This window comes from Sturnira hondurensis, unplaced genomic scaffold, assembly GCF_014824575.4.
Source record: "Sturnira hondurensis isolate 20B ecotype Veracruz unplaced genomic scaffold, ASM1482457v3 Scaffold0013515, whole genome shotgun sequence".
Classification (NCBI taxonomy): Eukaryota; Metazoa; Chordata; class Mammalia; order Chiroptera; family Phyllostomidae; genus Sturnira; species Sturnira hondurensis.
The window spans coordinates 3,902,257-3,916,994 of record NW_028086146.1 but is presented as its reverse complement, the minus strand read 5'-3'; the positions used below and the strand labels follow the sequence as shown (position 1 = coordinate 3,916,994).

General features: G+C 41.1%; 1 protein-coding gene across 2 annotated transcripts in view; it reads left to right on the top strand.

Annotated features, from left to right (window-relative positions):
* PGM5 (phosphoglucomutase 5) overlaps window positions 1-14,738 on the top strand; it is a 170,291-nt gene that overhangs the window by 15,408 nt on the left and 140,145 nt on the right. For both annotated transcript variants that reach the window (XM_037061711.1, XM_037061709.1), the window contains exons 2-4: window positions 3,229-3,391; window positions 10,113-10,259; window positions 13,258-13,383. In XM_037061711.1, the coding sequence (XP_036917606.1) occupies window positions 3,229-3,391; window positions 10,113-10,259; window positions 13,258-13,383 (436 nt within the window). The remainder of the gene's footprint in view (window positions 1-3,228; window positions 3,392-10,112; window positions 10,260-13,257; window positions 13,384-14,738) is intronic.

Genomic DNA, 14,738 nt, shown 5'->3' with positions numbered 1-14,738 from the left:
TGAGAGAAGTGACTAAATTGTACTCATTGCTATACCTGCAGAATCTTCTACTTTGTGTGTAATACTCAGTAGAATGAATTGAGTAATGGATTAAATTTTAACAAGAGCATGTAGAACATAGTTTATTATGGCTCTGGATAATGACATGAGTGTAACTGTTGCCCTATATCTTTCGTGTCTCCATACGTGGCACCACCATTCATCAAAGTTTAAAGGTAGACAACTGTAAAAGAAAATACCATAAAGTCTAGTGGCTTAAAGCAATAAGAAATATTTAGTGTTTCTTACAGTTTCTGTGGGATAGAAGATGGGTTGTTCTGGCTTGACATGGGAACTCTCATAAGGTTGCAGTCGTACATTGTGGGGACTTTGTCATATGAAGGCTTGGCTGGGGCTGGAGGGTGCACTGGGAGATGGCTCCCCTTCACGGCTGGCAAGATGGGACTGGCTGCTGGTGGGCGGTCTTCGTTCCTCTCCATACTGGTGCCTATGCAGGGGTCCATGAGTGGTGTTTTCATGGCACATTGATTGGTTTCCTCCAGAGTGAACAGTCCAGCAGTCCTTGGAAGTCACACAGTATGACTCGTCAGAATGCTTTTCCTCCAGATCTTCTGTATTCCATGTGGGTGGGGACTCCACCAAGGCGTGAGTGCCAGGAGCAAGGATCACTGGGAGCCATCTTGGAGGCTGGCTACCATGGCTCCTCTCTTTCGTATTTCATTTCACATACATGTTCTGTTCACTCTCCTTCCAAAAAATGTCTCAGAAACAATCACTTCTCTTCATTTCTGTTGCCTGTAGCCTAATCCAAGACATTATTCACACTCAGCCTTTCATCCGATCTTTCTCCTTTTGCTCTTGTCATTCTCAAATGCATTTTTCACATGGTGCCACTCATTCATTTTTTCAAATAATTCAGTATACATTTATTGTGTACTTCCATGCCCAGTTTGTTTTAGAATCTTAAAATATCACAGTGAACAAACAAAGTCCTTAGAGCTTATACAGAGTGGGAAAATGAATAAACATCATGGAAAATATTAGATGGTAATATGTGTAACACAGAAGATTAAAGCAGGGTAAAGTAAACAGAAAATAGAGAAATTAAAGACTAATGGGTGCTGTATTATATAGGCCTATCAACAGTGCTGTCTCTAATTAGTGGACATCAGAAGAGAATCCCAAAGGACAGGACAGGGCAGGTATATGAATACTCAAGTAAGAGAAGTCAAAGCAAAAGAAAGAGCAAATGCAAAGGCCTTGATTGTGTCTGAGGAACAGCAAACTGGCCAGCGTGGCTGAAGCAGAGAGGGAGGGAAATGGCAGAGGATTGGGGTCAGATCACGTAAGGTCCTGGAGTCCGTGATGAAGGCGTTGGTTTTACCTTGGGTTGGTGGGGGACAAGGAGAACCAGAGGAATATTTTGCTGACAAGATATAACTTGCCTTTTAACAAGATCATCTGTATTGCTCAGTCCGTGATCTTTTAAAATGTAAATGGTATCCGGTCACTTCCACTGCTTAATACCCTTTGATAGATTCCCACTGTAGTCAGAATAAAGTCCAAGCTCCCTTAGCTATTATTAGTATTGTTATTATTAAAATCCGACACCCCATTATTCTCTGTCATGGAACCCTGCTGACTTCCTTCCTAATATGTATCCAACTAGTTGTTTATTATTATTACATTTATTTGTTTATAACTTGCCTCATCCTCTGAAAAATATAATCTGGGGATGCTGTGGTATGTGGGTCTTTCATACTAAGTCATCTCAGGAGCGCTTTGGTTTTTGGAGCTCTTGTGTTTGCTTCCTATGGTACATTTTTTCTGTATCTTTCCTCATTGTCATATTTGATCCGTGACCTACCTCCAGCAATGCTACTGTTGGTGCCAGAGTAACTGCTGTTGAGCTCAATGCCAAAGCTTGCCTCTGTCTATGGGTTACATCAGTACTTCTCCAACTTTTATGGAGAAAGTAATTATCTAGAAAGAGAAAAAAGGATCTTATTAAGATACTGATTCTTGCTCTGACCAGGGTGACTCAGTTGGTTGGGCATCAGCCTGCAATGCAAAAGGCCAACAGTTCAATTCCTGGCCAGGGCATGCGCCTAGGTTGTGGGTTTGGTCCCAGGTTGGGGTGCGTATGAAAAGAACTGATAGATGCTTCTCTCTCACATCAGTGTTTCTCTTCCTGTTTCTAAAAATAAATAAGTGAAATCTTTTAAAAAAGGATACTGATTCTTATTCAGTAGGTCTTGGCTGTGCCTTGAGGTTCTGCATTTCTGCCTGGCTCATTGGTAATGCTCATGCTGCTGGTTGTTTGAGTGACGCTCACCAAGCTTGGCTGAGTGTTGGAATTACCTGTGGAGCCCTGAAAACTACAAACAGCTGGATCCCACTCCCCAGCGATTCCAGTATAATTAGTCTGGGCTGCAATCTGAGTACGATGAATTTTCGAGGCTTTGTTAGTGATCTAATTTGTAGCAACAACTGAGAACCACTGGATTGGATGACACTGGGTCCTATTTTAAAACAAAGCAGACCAAGTAATGCTCTGCAGAGCTGTATTGCTTTTTTTCTTTAAAAGTCTAATTTGTAGCTATAGAAAGAGTCTGGCCACACCAGTAGATGACTTGAAGACCTCTGCCTAGCGTGACTGGGTAGCTTCTTCATCATGCCCAGCACATGCTGTCACTGAGTGGCAGGTATAGAAGTCCTGCTTTCCGGAGAGTGGTCGTCATTCCGACTACTATTAAAATGTGCCCACTGACATCGAGGCTGTACAAGTCAGGTCCCCTCCTGTGTGAGTGTGTGCTGAGCCAGAGGAAGGGATGAAGCATAGACTTGCTTCATTTCTTTGTTTCTCGTAATTTCCAGCATGTTAATATGCAGTGTTGGAGCCAGACACAAACTAAGAACCACAAACTTTTTTTGTGGTTCAAGCTAACCCTTTGGTTGTTAAAAGCAGATGGTTCAAACTACTGCAAATTAATGAGGCAGTTCCAATTTACAGATTAATTATTGACTGCTAGACGTGAGTGTCCCAAATGGTCTTGGAGACATTGGGCAGAACAGACGGTGCCCAAGCTCTGTCCCCTCCTCATCCCCGCCCACTCAGTTCCTTTTGAAGTGATTTATTTTGTGGTAACAGAGCCCGGGGCACTTTCCTGTTGAAATGTACTTCAATCCCATGTAACAGGATTGATTTTTTTTTCCTGGCTCATCTAGATCGGACGACTGATTATTGGACAGAATGGCATCTTGTCAACACCTGCTGTTTCCTGCATTATCAGAAAGATCAAGGCAGCTGGTGGAATCATCCTGACAGCCAGCCACTGCCCTGGAGGACCAGGGGGAGAGTTTGGAGTGAAGTTTAATGTTTCCAATGGAGGTATGTGATTCAAAATATGCCTTAATTATCGCGATTTCTTCCACCTTATGTTATCACGATCCTGCAATGGCTCCTGATGGTAGACAAACAGAGTACAGAGGAATTAGCTCAGAAATATCTATGGAGGTGCCTGTACAAGTCAGGGATTTCCAGAGAAGCACAACCAATAGGATATAAAAAGATTTATTTTAAGGAATTGGCTCATGTGTGTATGGAGGCCAAGAAACCCCAAGATCTGCAGTTGGCAAGCTGGACACTCAGGAGATCTTGGAGATCCTGGTGGGGTAGGATATGTGTATGGTGTGAACTAAAAAAATTTAAGTTTATGAGGTCTGTCCAGAAAAAGTCCAGCCATTATTACTATAGTGAGAATGGTTTGCACAACATCAATGTAACCTGGCAGCCAAGGAGAGTGGGCTGGAATGCGCATGTGTGAGCAATGACGACTTCACTGTACTAATCAGCGGGGGTGGTAGACACTGTTGAGTGAGCATGTGTGCTGTGTGGCTGTCCCATTCAAAATTGCTGAGTGAGTAGAGCAACAAATTTGCATCAAATTTTGCATTAAGCTCAAACATTCCTCCATGGAAACTATTCAGATGATTGAGAAGGCTTTCAGGGATGATACAATGAGAGCAGCACATATAAAAGTGGGGTGCAAATACTTAACAGATGGCTGAGAATCTGCTGAAAGTGACCCACATTCTGGAAGGCCTGCAACAAGCAGAGCACCTGAGAATACGAAACATGTATAGACTGCAGTCAACAAAGATCAGTGACTGACAGTGTGAGAACTAGGAGCTGCTCTGGGGAGTCCAAAAACTACTGTGTTTGAGATTTTAATATAGGATCTGGGCATGAAAGGTGTTGTGGCAAAATTCATTCTGCAGCTTCTGCTACCAGAGCAGAAAGAACATCATGCTGTAGTTGCTAAAGACTTGATTCAAACCTCTGGTAATGGACCAGATTCCTTCAGGAAGGTCACACCTGGAGGTGAATTGTGGGAAAACTGTGTGAGGTCTCAAGGTGCCTACTTTGAAGGGAACTGAGGTGTCATTGTTCTGTGTACAATGTTTCCTGTATCTTGTATCATCTTCAATAAATGTCTCTATTTTTTATATTATATAGACAGATACCTTCTGGACAGACCTTGTATATAAGATAGGGAGAATAATGAATGAATATATGTACCCATTACTTTGTTTTTCATTTTGCTTATCTTTTTTTCTCTGAAGAATTTTAAGGTGAATTACAGCGTGAAGACATTTTATACCTACATATTTCTGAATGCATCCCTTGAAAAGAAAGAGATATCACACCCAACCAAAATAATACTAATTCCCTAATATAACCTAAAACTTAATCATAGTCAAAATTTTCCAATTGTTTCCAAAATGTCATTTATACCTATTTTGTTTAAAGCAGGATTTATCCTAGAACCATGCATTGTGTTTGGTTGTTACATCTCTTAAATCTCTTTCAATCTAGAACACTGAGTCTGTGTGTCTACATGGATAGGAGCTATGTATTTTTACCCGACAAAGATTACCACTACGAATGTTTCCTGACCCAAGTCAAACATAGCGCATCCTGTGGGAACAGAATTATCACCCCCTCCTTGTAGCCATTTTGGATGTTACCCACACAAGGAACTTTATTGATGTCAAGCATTTAAAAAATGCCTTATGAAGTGCCTTCTCACTGAAGGTGTGTTTTGAGGAGCGCTGCTTCACTAAACGTCACACCTAGGACCTGCACGCTGGTCTTGCAGCAGTTAATGGGCACTTCAGGAAAACTATGCCGGGCGAAGTATTTTATGCACTAACAGAGAGTGCTGCATCAGCTCAGAAAACAGCAATTTGTAGAGAAGTGTCATATATAAGTTACCAAACTAAGCAACAGATTTCAAGTAAGAATTTGGAATTAATATCTGACTTCATAACTTACAAGAGCACCCCACTCATCTCTGTGATATCCTGTGCGGCATAAAGGAAGACGTTATTTAAATACCCAATTACAGGAGGTTTTGAGACCTATTTAACCAAACCTCAAATAAGAGTAGAGGATTGAATTTATCATTTAGCCTTTAACTGTGGGGTTGGCCAAAAAGTTTGTTTAGTTTTTTCCAAAAAGGTACAGTTTTCATTTTCACCAATAACTTTATTGATTTGGATATTCTGAGTATTTTGACTATTTCCCACTGTTGGCTTCTAGTGGGGAGAGGCCATGGTGCTGCCTGTCTTATGCATTTTCTAATGCATAAGACAGACACACAATAAAGAATTATTGGCCAAATTGTCAATAGTACCAAGAAACTTCACAAACCACTTTTGACATGTTCAGTCAGTCACAGCACCTTCTCCACACACTGTACAAATCTTCTTTTGCATTTCAGTTATGTTTTTACCGTTTCTTGAAATAATAAAGCATAATACACCAAAAATGTGTATTTCTTTCATTTTCAATATTAAAATGGCTGCACAAAAACTCACCAATTTTGATTAGCTTTTTAAAATACACGCTGATATGACAGCTGTCACAATACAATCTAACAAAATTTGTCCTGAGTGAAGTTAGAGACAACTAAGCACTACTAGAGCCATTGTGTGGAAAAACTAAACAAACTCTTTGGCCAGCCCAATGCATGGAAAATTTTCCCTTTTACTTTTAATTCTTTATGTTGGCATGGCTTGGCATTATTAATGAAACTAACTTTCCTGATGGCACAGAGAGATTCAGGTGGTCTCTTCCTACTCAAACTAGAGTGAGTTTTAGCATGAGATCCTTCAACTGAAGTTGCAGGCATAGATCTCTTCTATTGTGTGTCATGCAGACACATCATGTGGAATAAGTTAAAGGACTAAATGTATAGAATAAGTAGGCATATCCAGGAAAATGGGACACATCTGGAGCTATGTTGCTTTTAAAATATATTTAGGGAACAGCACTATTCGGAGCATGTTTTTAAGTTGAGGGGAAGATGTTAAAGAACAAATGGAGCCCTGGCTGGTGTAGCTCAGTGGATTGAGTTCGGGCCTGCGAACCACACGATCGCGGTTCGATTCCCAGTCAGGGCACATGCCTGGGTTGCAGGCCAGTTCCCAGCAGGGGACTCACAAGAGGCAACCATACATTGATACTTCTCTCCTTCTCTCCTTCCCTTCCACTCCAAAGATAAATAAATAAAATCTTAAAAAAAAAAACAAATGGAATCAATAATTAAAACAATGATTATTTTTAAAGACCTTTAAAAAGATTTTATTTATTTATTTTTTTATGGAGAGGGGAAAGGAGGGAGCTAGAGAGGGAGAGAAACATCAATGTGTGGTTGCCTCTCATGTGCCCCCTACTGGGGACCTGGCCCACAACCCAGGCAAGTGGCCTGACTGGGAATCGAACCAGCAACCCTTTGGTTCACAGGTCGGCACTCAATCTGCTGAGCCACGCCAGCCAAGGCTACTGATTTTTTTTTAATGCTTACAATATGCCAGGCTCTATTCACAGAACTTTACATACATTATCTCATTTAGTCCTTGCAATAACCTGATAAAGTCACTGAGGAGTAAAATGGTTAAAAATAACTTGACCAGCCTCACAGAATAAGCCATGGAGCTCATAGAGAACCTAGAGCCCAAGAAAAGGGACTGAACCTCGGAGTAAGAAGGCAAAGATGGGGAAAGATCCCACTCTGAGGGGTGCAGATATAGTTGCCTGTATCTGTTCAAAAGAAGTAAGAAGAAAATTTGCCTGCTAAGATCATGAGGCAAGAAATAGGGAAAGGACTTGGGATAAATGGAGATGTCTTGCAAAGGTACTCTGGGAAATTTGTTGGGGATTCCTGAGAAGTGAGGGCCAGGACGGAGTGAAACCCCTATCGTTAGGAGAAGGCAATTGTAGGATGTCATGACCAATGTCAGCAATGCCTCAGAGTGGCAGGGATGGGAGCAGGTGATGGTGATGTCCAGTGTTTGGGAAACAGCTGGGTGGGCCTGGCAGAGAATCCAGAGGGCTGGTAGTTCTTTTTTGTTTTCCCAGAATCAGTACAACCTTTTTATTGTATTTTTTCACTACCACGTATCCTCCTTATGCCCCTCTCCCCCTGTTGCAGTCACCACACTGTTGTCCATGTCCATGAGTCCTCCACCCTCAACCCCGCACCTGGCAGTTCTCAATAGTGACTGAGCTGACATCAGACCACTAGGATTAAAATCAGTGTCTGTCAATTACCAGTAATGTGACCTTGATTAAGGTCACCACTTCCAACCTCAGTTTCCCCATTTGTAAACTGAGGATCATAATAATGCTACTTCATCCACTTTTTGTAAGTGTCTAATTCCATCTGAAGTGTGAGATGTGTCATATTTGTCACTGCCACTCTGAGGCATTGCTGACATTAGTCATGACATCCTACGATTGCCTTCTTCTAACGATAGGGGTTTCACTTCATCCTGGCCCTCACTTCTCAGGAATCCCCAACAAATTTCCCAGAGTACCTTTGCAAGACATCTCCATTTATCCCAAGTCCTTTCCCTATTCTTGCCTCATGATGTTAGCAGGCAAACTTCCTTCTTACTTTTTTGAAACAAATATAGGCAACTATATCTGCACCCCTCACACTTTAGATGTGTACATTTGAATACATGTTGGCATGTGTTATTATGTTACCAAAAGCATAGCTCAAATGGTGGACCATAGGATTCTGTCTGGAATAAGAGATCCATAAATCTGCCTGAAATAAGAGATCGATAAATCTAGAATGTGTTGATGGCCTGGGATAAGTGATGAGGAGCACGTTCAGCAGAGGTACAGAGTAGGATAGATGGAAGATTAGGAATTTGTAGGCTAAGGACCCTCAGGTTTGATATTTTTGAAAGAAGGATTTCAAGAGACAGTAATACTTAAGGTAGGAGTGTGCCAGGCAATTGACCAAAACGAAGAAGAAAATCACTGGAGTGGAAGTTGTCAAGGAACTTGGAAGTTGTCAAGGAACTTGGAAGTTGTCAAGGAATGCAGAGGTGGTCGATGAGCTCTGAGGTCATCAGCATGAGTAGCTGACAGAAAATCATCACAGAAAATTATCTTTGTGCTAGAACTCATTTTACTTTTTGGAAATCAGCGTGCTTTGGCATAAAAACTAAGAGACCTTTAAAAACTGATGGAGATAGTACTAGAACACAATGTGGTGTCCAGAAGACGGGGATATGCACACAGCCTTTGATCTGGCAAGCATTAGCTTCGTATAAAAAATGCAAAAACTGAAAAAGACTGTTTACTTTTTATGTTTCGTAAAAGGGTGAAGTTGAAAAGGGCTATGCTTATCTCTTTTGGGTTCTTACTTTTCCTACATGGCAAACAGATGTTGGTGCAATCTGCTAGGCTCTCCTCTCTCCCACCTACCGGAATGGTGCTATTGCTGCCCCGCCCCCAGCTTTATTGAGGTGTAATTGATATACAAAATACTCACACGTATTTAATGCATGTAACTGAATGAGTCTGGGCACCGTTCCTTTTTCTATGTTCAACGAGCATTTATTGGGAGGCGGCCATAGTGTTGTGCCCTGATGCAGTCCTGCCAAATAGAAATAGGTTGTGTGTTACATGTGTAATTTAAAATTTTCTAATAGCCACATGAACAAAGTAAAAAGAAACAGGTAGGATGTTTAATATATTTTGTTTAACCCAACATATCCAAAATGTTATTTCAACAAGTTATTATACAATTATTAATATAATGTACAATATTTTTCTATTAACTCTTCAAAATTTGGTGAAGAGTTATATTTTACAGTTAGAGCACATCTCAGTCTGGTTAGTCGCACTTCAAGTGCTGAGTAGCTGCACGTGGCTACTGGCTGTTCTGTCAGACGGGACAGCTCTAAGGACTGGGGTGTAAAAGACACTAAGAAATAATCTAGGTTCAGTAGAAAGCTAAAATATAGTTGGTGAGCGAAGTTAATACACAAAGCTACCTACCATCTATCTATCTGTCCTCTTCATTTATTTATATTTTAGATCTTTCACTCTACTTAGTCATTTGATCCCCAAACTTGTTGCAAAAAATGCATTAAGATATAAAAGTTAAAAAGGCAAGAAAAAACTAAAGGAGGACAACTATTATTTTTATGTTCAATTCATTTAAAGTGTGTTACAACTTGTCAACTTGAGGAAATGTATTGGATATTTTTAGTTAAACCCCATTTAAAAACTTGGAGTTCACTAGAGAGTGCGATTTGGAGAAATAATTTACCCTGGAAAATGCACGCATTTATGGGGTAGCAGACCTGGTGGGAGAAACGCTATTTCTCTCGTTTAGGTGCACTTGGGAAGCTGCAGTGTGAACCTGGAACCCCTCGGTTCTGTCAAACGCACATCCTGTTCGCATCTCATAGCCTGAATAAAGCTGATTACGTAACCGGGCCTCCCTGGCAGGTGTGAAACTATTTTTAGGGAAGACGTATCATTGCTTAGAAGTGGATTAAAGCAAACAAACAAACATGTAGGTTATGAGGCCCCACAGAACAGGTGAGGCAGACTAAATTTCCTCTGGGTGGATGTGTACAGCATAAGAAATATTAAGGCTGATTGAACTATGAACTGTTATCTGCTGTTCAGAGAACAAATGAACTTTTTCTCCTGGTTGACAGGGGAGGCGGTAACATTTTTTTTCTGATGGAAATTTTAAAGCAATTTATTTTCATGATACATTATTTTCAAATTTTAGGTCCTGCACCAGATGTTGTCTCAGACAAAATTTATCAGATCAGCAAAACAATTGAAGAATACGCTATATGTCCCGATCTTCGAATTGACCTCTCTCGACTAGGAAGACAAGAATTTGACCTGGAGAACAAATTCAAACCATTTAGAGGTAATAGATTATATTCTGAAGAAGTCAGAATAACTCCATGAGTGGGGTGACTGGTTTCTGCAGGGCAGTGTGTCCAGGAAAGCGACTGGGGTATCAACCTTGGGAACGACACTTGATAAACGGATATAATTGGAACATGGTGCAGAGGGACCTGAGAACAGGTCCAGATATTCAGAATCGGCAACTTTCAAAACCACCTTCCAAACTCCATCATTCTCCACATAGGGAAAGTTTCATGGCTGACTCTTACAGTGTTCCAAGAATAAGCTGTGAATTGCTTTTCTGAGCAATTAAAGTGAAGATGTTCAAATACCTTATATAGTTAGAGGAGACCCAGCATGGTAGTGGGGTAAAAATTTCTCATGAAAGGTAGGCATTTCATTTTCAGGCCAGAGCTGTGCAGTTCATATCGCTTCAGTGCTCAATTGCTGATTACCTGCTCTCTACCAAGCACTGTGTTAGGAAGTTTTACAAAAGAATTCAATAAATACCCAATGGATTTAGGCAAGTGGTTAAAAAAATTAAAGAACCAGAATGGAGTTGTCAACTAAAACTTCTGAAGTACTCAGACTCTAACCTTTTATTTTGCAGGTTAATAGTGAACCATATAACAACATTAATGTCATTTGTGTATCTATCCTTTCCACCCTCTATTTTATCCTAGTATTTTTTTCCTAAAAGACATATAAATAACAAACAGCAAGCTAACCTTTTTTTGCTCCTTTGGTGCCCCTATAAACCTAAATACGGTTTGTGTTAGGACGGTATCCATATTTTACAAGCAATTTAACTTAGCTATAAAGATGAGATACCTGGCTCAAAGCAACGTGGCACTGGAGGGACAGAGAAGAACTCGAAATGCACTGTTCAGGGGTCGCAGTGTTGGACCAACTTTACTACATTTTTCTTGAAAGATTTGGGGTCACTCGCTCCCTTAGCTAGTCAGCAGAAATTAGTTCAAAGCTACACAGTACTTATTGGAAGCAGTGGGAGCCTGTTTTTATCAACCTGGTTGGGACTGTGTGTGTGTGCACACAAACACACTCATGACACACAATGATTTGGTGGCTAAAAGCAAGGGATGTGTTGTATTAAACACAATGATTTAAATGTGCTTGATGGCATGTGTTTGAAGGACTGGACAATAAGATGACTGAGAAAAATCAGGCATTACCATCAAGAAGATTTTTTTTGTTTATTGATTAATTGCTTGATTGATTATATCTTTACAATTTTATTTAGTTCTTAAAGGGACCTAGATCAGTGATGAGCTCAGATTCAGGCCCATTGCTTTAGCCATATTGCTAGTCTGATGAGTTTTTTTTAAAAAATGCTTTGGATACCAGGTGGTAGGTAGAGAGATCTCCTGGCTTCTCAAAAGAATTTGCAGGTAATCGGGATAATTTATGTGCTACGTTCTTGCTGTTTTAAATGTTAAGCAGGGCTTGAGTCAACTGGAAACAAATGAGTTCTTGGCATTTCACCTTAAAGGGTGAAGAGCATGGACTTTGTGAAGTGAACTTTCAAATTTCACTGAATTCTATTTGCTTCCTTGTTTTTTATATTCCTGTTTCTATTATGTGTTATCTGCTGTAAATACCAAATGTACTTAGGCAAGTGGTTCAAGAATTAAAATACCAGAATGAAATTGCCAAAAACATTATCCAATATTATACAATGAGTAAAACTTTTAATATATTCAAGACATGACCTTTTATTTTATAGACTAATATTTTGTTGTGGTAAAATATAAATAACAAAGTTTATAGTTTTAACCATTTTTAGACATAGAGTTCAAATAGATTACTTTTTAATTAATTTATCTTAAGGATTAAAATTTTCTTTATGTCAAAAGATGATTAAAAACTACCTGTGCTCCTTAAAAAGTAATTACATTGTATTTGAATGGACACAAGTACAACAATGATTTAAATGCAAGGAAAAATATTTTTAGTTGTGTATTTTGTCGGATGAAGAATTATTAAATTCTGTCAGATGAGAATTTCAAATTAAATATTAAAACCTCATCCATTAAATATTGCACCCAGATTTACTGAAAAATGATTAAATATGGATTGGTAATATTTTTAGTGCAGTTTTAAGTATTTCAGGATTCCAAAGTATTTAGTATGCATTTGAAAACTTTGAAAAACAATACATATAAGTTTAACAATTTAACTACGAATTTAAAAAGCTGGGCTCGTGGCCAAATTTTAGTGTCTAAAAGTCAAGTAAGAACTTTTCTAGGAAAAGTACTTTCTGAGTATTATGATGTAATGATTGCCAAGTTTGAAAAATGTTATGTATTCTGGTCTTATTTATTTGTCAAATAACTAAAAAGGACATGTTTTGGACTCATGGTCATTAGATGGTGCCAGACATTGGAGCACATTTATTTAATGAGGATTTCTAAATATCTGGCCTTCACCTTCAAATTGGTACCAAATTGGGCACATGAGAGATGTCACACAAACTCAGGAGTGTATCCTTCATCACTAATTCTGAACTTGGGTCTGGCTGGCACAATGGCATTTGGAAAATAGGAGTCACTGCTGAGGTCACCCCTTGATTTGTTTCACAACAGCTGAGTCATGTTTGGCCAGCCCCCTGGGGACAGGCCACTGAGTATGCCAAGATGCCTTTCAGCATCGAGGTGGGGGCAGTTTTTTAGAGGGAGGTGGCAGAAAGAAGGTGTGAGTCGGGATAACAGGCACAGTTTTAACTACTTTATTCTTGTGGTTGCTTTTTTACTCGCAAAGGAGAATTTACAACCTGGTATTATTTGCATCCATATAACCTGAGAAGTTTGTAGCATCTCACTGCGTCTCAGTTTGTGGTTTTGTCTGTAAGTGGGCACTTGGCCTTGCACATAACGTGTGGGGTTATAATGGAATCCTGGTCAGAGATTCATATATTAAGGTAGTGATTCTCCGTTTCACTTTCAAGTATTCTCCATGGTCACAGCTATTGATGTTTCCCTTTGCTTTCCTGTCTTTAGTGGAGATAGTGGACTCAGTGGATATCTATCTCAATCTCCTTCGGACCATCTTTGACTTCAATGCCATCAAAAGTTTGCTGACTGGGCCTGGCCAGCTGAAGATCCGAGTTGATGCAATGCACGGCGGTAAGCTTGCGGGCCTTCACCATGGGTGGGCGAGAACTGTTAAGGAGCCCTTGACCCATGTTGCATTTCTGGGATTATGAGGATGGTTGGATTTGTAGATATTCACACAACATATGTATTTTCAATTATTTGGCATGCTCTAGAAAACTTCGGGGCTCTAATTTCTCTCTTTTGATGCAAATGAAAACAAAGCTTGAGCAAGTAAGTGTTTGCTCCTGTGTATTAGGTAGATCTGCTCCATCTCCCAGTACTGGCAGGGTGGCCTTATGTAGCAGGTGACCTGTGGGGCCCAGTGACACACATGGTCTCTCTCATCACCTGAGCCAGGTGCTCTATCAGTGTCCCTTGTATGTGTTGTGTATGCCTTCCTGTTGTGCTGTTGACACATCAGTGCTTGGGGCTAACCCTCAGTCTGATTGGAGGTGAGGACTGGCCATGGCCAGCTGCTGTGCTCAGGTTGAGCCCAAGGAGTGGGGTTTGCCCCAGTGGGCTCTGGTACCTGTCAAGACTGCCACTTGGGTGTGCCACCTGTGGAGCTGATTAAGTGGTGGTTAGAAGCCAGCCACCAAATGTTGTTGGCTCTGGGGCTTTACGGGGATTGCTTCGGTACCAATGTCAGTTGCTGCCTGTGACTGGTCTGGTGCTACCTGGTAAGAGCTACAAAGGGATTCGATGTTGGTAGCTACCTGTGCTACACCTAGAAGTGCGTGGGAGAAGCCATACTGCTAACAGTGGCTGGCTGCCACTGCTACCATGCCTGGGCCACTCAGTAGAAAGGCACAGGGCACACTGAGGCCAGCCACCATCTGCCTGGAGCCTGGGGACCTTTGAGAGTTTTTTAGAAAGACTGCAGGGCCAGCAAGGCTGGCTGCCTGCCTCTGAAAGGGCCTCTGGTCATACCCTGTAAGTTGGGTGGGGTGGGGGTCCCAGGAAGTAGTTGGGGTGGGGGGAGCGGTGTTCACCAGGCTAATGCAGGTTCTGACTTGGCCCTGTGGGGCTCAAGAGGGCTCAATGACATAAGATGGTGCCTGCCTGCTGTCTGAGTGTGAGGAGGAGTTGACATAGGGACAATGACAATGGTCCCTCCAGTCCTTGCTCTGAAGCCATCCAACTCAGTTCCTTCCTTTACATCTCTGGTACCCTGTCCCCTTCCCTCAACCTCCCCACCCCAGGAGGAGTGCCTACAAGCCCTGTGCTCAGGCCCTTTAAGAGTACACCTGGGTTTCCTGCAGCCTTTGTTTCACTCATAGGAATGAAGTCCCTGCTGATTTTCACAGCCAGATGTTAGATGGGCACCTCTTTCTGGCTCTGGTGCTCCAAGTTGGGGAGCCCAGTGTGGGGTTGGGACTCCTAGC